We start from the raw sequence: 8,826 nt of genomic DNA on the forward strand, positions 1-8,826 counted from the left end.
GCATGGGTGCCTTTAAGCTCCTCAGGGAAATCCAGCTCATGGAACACCCTGGAGGATTGTCTCAAAGTTCTGTCCTTGCTGTCTGTGGAGAGTTGGCCATCTACTCATGTGTGTTTCTTCTTATCAATATAATTAAACCCACAGCTACAGGAGACCTGATGACGAAGTGTTGCTTTTTAGTGTTGCAATTTGTGTTCTGTGTATCTTGAGGGCACAGATTGAGAGCTTGATGTGCCAAGCTGGGTACTAACTGCCTTACATACTTATTTTGTACACACTTGAACTTAGATTTTAGATGAATAAAATACTTATAATTGTTTAACAGTCACGTGCTATAGGTCTCAAAGCCAGAATTAATTTTAGATCTCACTGATTCCAGGACTCAGGGATTAAATTATTAAATCAAATCTTCTTAGAACTGAATCAGTAATCTGATAAAATGGCTGATTTTAACAAGCACATGTTCTCCGGGTAAGTATGAACGAACAACATTTGGGTATGTAGTGCCTTTACTTTATCTCTTTGTTAGCTTTAAAATTTAGCCATTAAATCAATAACAAATTATTTCATCAAATAAAATACATACTAAAAATCTCTTTTGAAAAAAATGATTTGGAAGTGTGTCAAATATTGTTTAATTTATATGTGTTTATTTAGACACAAAATATTTTCCAATATTTACAATACCTTTAATTATTTTTGCAACTTCTCAGAACTTTTCCATTACTCTAAATAAATGCTAATTTACTAGCGCATGTTTCATTATATTAAACTCATATAAAGTATTGAAACAAAATAAGATAATTTAAACAATTAAATATGTCAATGTTCCTAGTCACTGATTTAGATCATTATATTTCTATTTCTTATTAAATTCAAACAAAATAAAATTGATACATAATATATTCTGCTATAGCATTGAACCTTTTCACAAAGGCTTTATGTCATTTGGTATCAATTGTCTCAAATTTGCTACTGTTTTTACATGACAAGATTTAAATAATTATTCTGTTTCAAAAGAGATATTATGTCTCATGTCTTTGGGGACATACGTTGGGTGAGTTTGAGGTCATATGGAAACTAAATTCAATGTATAATTTTACCCTTAATTTGTAACACTTTTCATCTCTAATTTGTTTGTTGTTTTTTCATTTTCTCTATTTGTACTAATTTGTCAAATTTGTAGTATGTTTTTAAACTGTAACACATAAACTCAAGGCCCAAGGTAAAATTAGATCTTTCAACTGTACAAAAGTTACAGTTCTCTGGGCTCCTCCTGTGTGACTGCATCAGGATATGTAGCTTCTTAAGTAGAATGACCATAGCTTCTCACAGGGCTGTAGACATGAGTCATGAGTCACCTGCTCAGAACTGAACACATGACTCAGGACCCAGGGAAGCAGCAAAGGAAACACAGGGGCCCTCTCAGCTCCATTTCAGTAACCCTGCAGGAAATCAGCTGATGGAGCTCAGCCTTCATAATGCTTCCCAGAAACATCTCAAGATCAGCAGGCACAGCCACTGCAAAAGTAAGGCATTGAATGGGCCTTTAGTGTAACTGTTCTGGGGTGATAACTGACAAGCAGACAGGAATAGGCTCCTTACTGGAAGGAAAGGAAACTCTAACCTGACCCATGCTGTTATGTTTAAAATTTGAGCAGGTTTAATTCAGTGTTGCAAGAATATATGATCATTTTATTCACTGGAAATGCAATGATATTGCCTATAGACCGATTGCAGCATAGGGCAGGGCCAGCAAGGCTGTATTTATTCTTCTGATTCCCTGAGTTCTCTTCTATGTAAATGCTGTGAACAACTATATTTATTTTCTATCTCTGCAGAATTTTTATCACCTCCGGCGACGCTCATCTCTGGGATCCTGGGCATTGTCTGGTTTGCTTTATTGGTCACCTTGGTGATAATGACCAGAGTTGTCTTTCCATGTAAGCATGTTTTTGAGAAATTATAAAGGAGCTTTTGTCTTTAATGATGACATGTCTTTCAATGTTTCGTCCTAGTGAGCAAAATGCTATTAATTTTAAGTACATATGTGGATTAAATGTGGAATTTTAATTCTGACTTTGTCAAAGTTATAAAGAAGAGGGGCTTTATGTTTGCTTCTAAATATTTAATTGTGATTTTACAATTTAGCAACATGCTATAGAATATTTAACTGAGAAATAAACTAGTTTTGAAAGTGTTTTTGTCGCGCAATGGGTTTTCCTGTAAAAATGTTGAAATTTGGGAATATATTGAACTAATTATTTCTGAAGTTTTTACCACATTATTTATATCATAACCATTACAATAGTATTCTGTATTATTCTAATTCAAATAGCACATAAATTTTAAACTAAGGGATTAAAATTGTTATGATTACTTTAGATGTTCAAATTTACTAAGAATTACATTAACCCTCCAGATACTAAATTAAAGGAGCAAACCCGCCACTTCCTAATTACAAGTCAGAAAAATACACTTTGTTTGTAAAAGTTCTGTTGTTTGATAATAATCTTTCTTCCCCATTTTACTTTACTGAGCAAATTTACTAAGAATTACTTTAACTCTGCAGATACTGAACCAAAGGAGCAGATCCAACTCTCCCTAAACACAAATCCGAAAGGTACAATTAGCTTGTCTAAGTTCTGATGCTTGTACACATTATATTTTGTGTTTAACTTAAACCAGGCCAAGATAATGATGTATTTATAAGAAGAGAATGATTGGACATATAAAAAATGGGCCAGGGGTTGCTACTGTGCTTGAGTATGTTTGAGTCTGTATTTTGTTTTCTAAGGACCAGCATCTGGAGTTCATAGCTATATTTAATACATGGATGCTCAAAAGTATGCAAGCATAAATTAACTTCCATTATTAAATTCCTGTTGCTTCTAGATAATAATCTTTCTTCAGCACAGCCTTGTGGTTCTTGTTCAAAGGAATGGATGTCATATTCCCACAGATGTTATTACATTAGTGGGGAGAAAAAAAATTGGACTGACAGTTTGGAGTCCTGCAAATCCAAAAATTTTAGTCTGCTTTATATAGAGAGTGAAGAGGAGCAGGTAAGAGCTGCTGTGTGTCAATCATTGTTTATCATTTCTTCCTGTCGGTGTGATGTGTGTGGAGTCTATTCATATTCTGATACACGTTTCATGTATTTACAATTCTATATAATATTTCATTGTTTTATTTTATAAAGTTTTATTTATATGTGTACTGGTAGTGAATACTTATTTCCAGATATTTCTTATTTTATGAAAACCATTCTTGTATAAGTGCATTTACTCTGAAATTAACTTTGCCATTTAATTTTACCATACACAAAAGTATCTGGATGTGGATAGTAGGTAATATTGGTCAGAATGTGAATAGGTAGAAGCAATTATAGTCAGATTACTAGGCAGTCATATATATTTCCTTCATGTCCCTTCCCAATGCAAAATCTCACCAGGTCTTCCTGTACAAAACCTTTTAATCTGGAGTTTTTCAGTCATTTGGACAGGAAATTGCTCTTATCTGGATGCTGGATGTTATGCTGTAGAAACTGGACATGCAGGACCCACAGAGAAATGACTGCTAAACTTTTGCGATAGTTAAGGGCACATGCATTTGAGTTTTAAAAGACTGTGACCAGACATATGTATGCATTTTTGCATAGAAATTCTGTAATTCAGTGGTTATCATACTGCGGGTTGAAATCCCTTTGAGGGTGGAGGACCCTTTCACAGGGGTCACCTAGGACCATAGGGAATACCAGATATTTATGTTAAGATTCATAACAGTAGCAGTATCACAGTTGTGAAGTAGAAAACAAAAATAATTTTATGGTTTTGGGTCACCACAACATGAGGAATTGTATAAAAGCATTGTAGCATTTGAAAAATTGAGAACCAACACTATTGTTCTTACAACAAATCATTGATATTTACTCCTGCATTGATTTGCAATTTGCAATTTTACACTTCTGTATTATACAAGCATAACATTCTAAAACCCACTCTGTCTGTTGGCCCTTGAAGAAAGTAGTGAGTGTAACACCCTCAAAGACAGAGGCATCTTATATGGCCATTTGTACTTATGGGATCCCTGACACTAGGTCCTACCCTTGTGTTTTTCAAAAAGTTAGACAAGCCCTTCATATGAAAACTTACCATATTAGGTGCTTTCAGCCTTGCCTAATACTTTGGCCACTCTGTCTTACACATGGAGGAGAGATCTCATAATCTACATTTTACTACTAGGGTTCTGAGAGAGCGCATGTAGGCTTATTTTCTTCCATTGGACAATAGAGACACAGGATGTCCTGCCATTCTGTAGTCCCCTGTCTTCAGGTGCCAAGACATTTCAGCTTTTTGTCTCAACCTTCAGAATTCCTTGCTTGTGTCATTTATTATAAATCTCGAAGACTGAACTTTATTTATGAGAGTAGCCAAGAGAAGATTTAATACTACCCTTTCAGTAATCGACCCCTACAGTGATAGACAGTAGTTGAGGCTCAGCTACTTGGTGATAACATGGTACTCAGAAAACAGAAACTGCGTCATTCATTTCTTTAATAGTAAACCATGACCTTCCTTTTAAAACTGAACTGTAGAAACAGTAGAAAGATTGCTTTGAGCATAATACCCAGAGAATTTCATACATTATTTCTGAAATAGGTTTGAATACCTGTATGCTTGTGTTTTAGCATAAGTATCTATTAAGTTGCATAGATCAATTGCCAAATTTCCCACTGACAGAAGAATAAAACATAAATATAAACATTTAAAAGTTAATTCTAAGTCAACATGACATACATATGTGAATGTTTTGGCAATGTAAGAAATCTTCTCAGCCAGGCGGTTGTGGTGCACACCTTTAATCCCAGCACTCAGGAGGCAGAGGCAGGAGGATCTTTGTGAGGTTAAGGCCAGCCTGGTCTCCAAGAGCTAGTTCCAAGACATTCGCCAAAACTACAGAGAAACCCTTTCTTGAAAAACCAAAAAAGAAAAAAGAAAAATAAAGAAATGTCCACTTTAATAAATAGATTCATGTTGGATAATAGACATACTCTGACAAAATATACTAACACATTTAAAAAATAATAAGAGCCTTCACTGATAAAATTTCTTGATTCCCTGGTAGGAATTTCTGCAATCCCTCACACAGTTTGCATGGACAAGCATCTTTCGGGAAAGCAGAGATCACCTCTGGGTTTGGAAAAATGACTCAACTTTCAAACCAAAGTAAGTTTTCATGAATAATGCAATAGACAAGAAAATTATCATACAAAGAGAAACTCAAAAGAATGGTGTCTGTAAATGAAGCTAAATTATTGACAGGCTAATGATGCTTGCCGTGCCACCTCCTGCACAGTCTCCGTGATCTCTTATGTAAGATGTGACACAAGCTTCAAAGAAGAGTGCATGGAGAGAAGGGGTGTGTGCGCTGTGCTTCCTGCATTGGAGCCCTTGCACTTTGGGGATTACCTGCCTACGTTTAAGGAATACAGTCTTGTTTCTCATGAAAGGGAAGATAGGATGTTTAAGTTTCCAGAGTCTACTGATGAGACATTGCCACATACAGGAGTATATGATGCTAATGGAAGAAGATGGATTAGCATTCAAGAGAAAAAGAATTCCAGGTTTGATCTGGTGTTTAATAAATAAAGAAAAAAAGGCAAACTTAATAAAGCAACTAAGACTAATTCAGTAAAAATGAGAGAAGGATAGAGAGAGAGATAAATGTCTGTAACTTCTTAAGATTAGTTTGGGGGAAGGTTTGAAGAGGAGTTAGAAATATGGAGAAGGACCGGGCGGTGGTGGCGCACACCTTTAATCCCAGCACTCGGGAGGCAGAGGCAGGCGGATCTCTGAGTTCGAGGCCAGCCTGGTCTACAAGAGCTAGCTCCAGGACAGGCTCTAGAAACTACAGGGAAACCCTGTCTCGAAAAACCAAAAAAAAATAAAATAAAATAAAAAAAATAAAAAAAAGAAATATGGAGAAGGAGATAGAAAGAAGTTCTTCTGTATAGATCGCAGAGATATAAAATACTGTAGGCTGTGTGACTGTTTACCACAACTACTTGCTCTTAGTTCAAAATGCCATAAACTCATAGTTTATATAATGATTTATATAAAAACTAATGCCAAGCCATGTCTAGCATGACCAAATGCAGACTCTCAATGGAGACATCAGTTTGATAAAAATTATTTTCATGTATCTGATAATGATTCTAAAAATAATCTCTACCATATGAAGAAACATTACATGCTGGTAAGCAATCTTTTCCATATAAAGGATGAGCCTCATGCCTAGAAAATATGCATTCAGATGCAATTCCTTTGAATCTTGTGTCTGTCTTTCACCTATTCCTGAGACCCTGCTCCCTCATTCACAGTACTCCAGTGTAGTAAGAGGAGGACGCTTATTTATTCCAGCCCCAGAATAACCACACTGAAACTGTATTAATTAAATCACAGCTTGACCTATTAGCTCTAGCTTCTAATTGACTAATTCTTACATATTAATTTAAACCATTTCCAATATTCTGTGTATTGCCACAAAACTGTGGTTTACAGGGAAAATTTCTGGCATCTATCTTTAGTGGGGCTACATGGCTCTCTCTGAGTCCATCTTCCCTCTCTCTCCCAACATTCCGTTGAGTTTGCCCGCCTATCTCTGCCCTGCTATTGGCTCAAAGCAGTTTCTTTATTAACCAATGGTATACACAGCATAGATAGGGGAATCCCACAGTACCCCAGTTGAGCTGGTCCATCGAAGATGCTGACTTTCATAAACTGATCATGTGAATCTGAAGGATGGACTACTTCATAATAATGGGCTTTCATAATAATCAGACTTTACCACACCATTAGTGGAGACACCATTGCTGACTTGCATGAGATCCTCCTTTTGCACATATTTATAGGAGTCACTCATTTAATAGATTATCCACATAAAGTATGTATGCATTTTGTGTTTCTGCTATTGCAGGATAAGAGAAGTTTCCCATGTTGAACAAAACTGTGTCGTGCTGTCATCCTCTGGCCTAACAGCGGATAAGTGTACAGATTTACATACATATCTTTGTAAGCATAAGCTCACCAACTAAAACACCTGCACTTGGAGGCGGTCAGGTAATGCTGCATTTTATAACCTGAAAATAGGATGGAGATTGTATACATATTAAAGTGAAATATGTTATTTCTTCTAATAATGAATTTTTCAAAAAAATTGAAGAATATTAGACACACTAAAGTACAAATATTACTTACACTTATAATGTTAACTTTTATAACAGATTACACATATTCAAGGACAGTTCCTGTAGAAGTGCTGTTACATTTACCATCCAATGTGTTGTTGTCAAAGGACATTGTGAAATTACTCTGCTGGAAGCTGAAGCTTATAAACTGAGTTTCCTTAGTACAACTAGGTTTTTTATTTATTAACTACATTTCCATATATGTATACATACACTTGCTCTTCCCCTCCCAAACTCTCTTTCCTGCACCATCCACTCCTCTTCTGTTTCTACTCAGAAATGGCTGGTCTACCTGTGATATCAACAAATATGGTATACCAAATTGAAATAAGACTGGACACCTTCCCTCATATTAAGAATGAATGAGGCAACTGGTAGGAGAAAAGGGGTCCCAAAACATAATTAAAAGTGTCAGAAGCAGACACCACCCCCTGTTAGGAATTCCATAAGAAGACCAATCTACATAACTGTAACACACATGCAGAGGAACTAGATAAGTCCCAAGCAGTCTCCCTGATTGTCAATTCAGTCTCAGTGAGTTTCTTTATGTCCAGGTTAGTAGCTTCTGTGGGTTTTCTTGTGGTGTCCTGAACCCTTCTGGCTCCTAGATTCTTTCTTCGACTTTCTCCATAAGGATTTGTCAAGTTCCAACTAGTGGCTCTCTGATGGTGATTATGTCAGGTCCTGTCTATGAGTATAGCAGAATATCATTATGAATAATCTCATTAATTTTTTGCCAGTCATGTTTGGTTCTATTTTAGCTATCCTATTTGTTGTTGTTGTTGTTCCATTTGAAGTTGAATATTGTTCTTTTAATGTCTGTGGAATTGGATTGGAATTTTGATCAAGATTGCATACAATCTGCAGATTGTTTTTGGTAAAATGTTCTTTTCTACTATGATAATCTACTGATCCAAGAACATAGGAAACATTTCCATCTTCTGATATCTTCATCAAAGATTTGAAGTTTTTGTCATACATGTCTTTCAATTGCTTGGTTAGATTTATTCCAAGGTATTTTGTATTATTTGAACCTATTGTGGTGGGTATTAGTTCCTTGAATTCTTTTGAAGCCCATCTGTAATTTATATCTAAAAGAACTATTGATATTTTTAAGTTAATCTCATAGCCAGCCACTTTGCTGAGGATATTTATCAGATGTAGGTGTGCCCTCCTAGAATTTTCGAGTCACTTTTGTATATAATCGTATCATGTGCAAATAGCATTATTTTGACTTTTTCCTTTTCAATTTGTATTCCTTTGATCTTCTTCACTTCTCATAGTATTTCAACTAGATTTTCAAGTACTATATTGAATAGATATGGAGAGAGTTGCCAGCCTTGTCTCATTCCTGATTTTAGTGGAATTGCTTTGAATTTTCTGTATGTAATTTGTTATTAAATATCAGCATGCTGAAAATTTCCTTTACTATATATTTTTGGTTTTTCGAGACAGGGTTTCCCTGTAGTTTTCTAGAACCTGTCCTGGAACTAGCTCTTGTAGACCATGCTGGCTTCAAACTCAGAGATCTGCCTGCCAAGTGCTGGGATTAAAGGCGTGCGCCACCACCGCCCGGC

The 8,826-nt window shown here is 35.8% G+C and overlaps 1 protein-coding gene across 1 annotated transcript; it reads left to right on the forward strand.

Moving 5' to 3' along the window:
• Positions 1-1,352: 1,352 nt before the first annotated feature.
• On the forward strand, positions 1,353-7,692 carry LOC119807864 (NKG2-A/NKG2-B type II integral membrane protein-like). Its single transcript, XM_038320053.1, is given in 7 exon segments — positions 1,353-1,388; positions 1,391-1,529; positions 1,842-1,943; positions 2,573-2,623; positions 2,896-3,065; positions 5,128-5,228; positions 6,979-7,692. Coding segments are annotated over 7 exon segments (717 nt in total). The 3' UTR covers positions 7,097-7,692.
• Positions 7,693-8,826: the final 1,134 nt, after the last annotated feature.

The sequence above is a fragment of the Arvicola amphibius genome, chromosome 2, assembly GCF_903992535.2.
Source record: "Arvicola amphibius chromosome 2, mArvAmp1.2, whole genome shotgun sequence".
Classification (NCBI taxonomy): Eukaryota; Metazoa; Chordata; class Mammalia; order Rodentia; family Cricetidae; genus Arvicola; species Arvicola amphibius.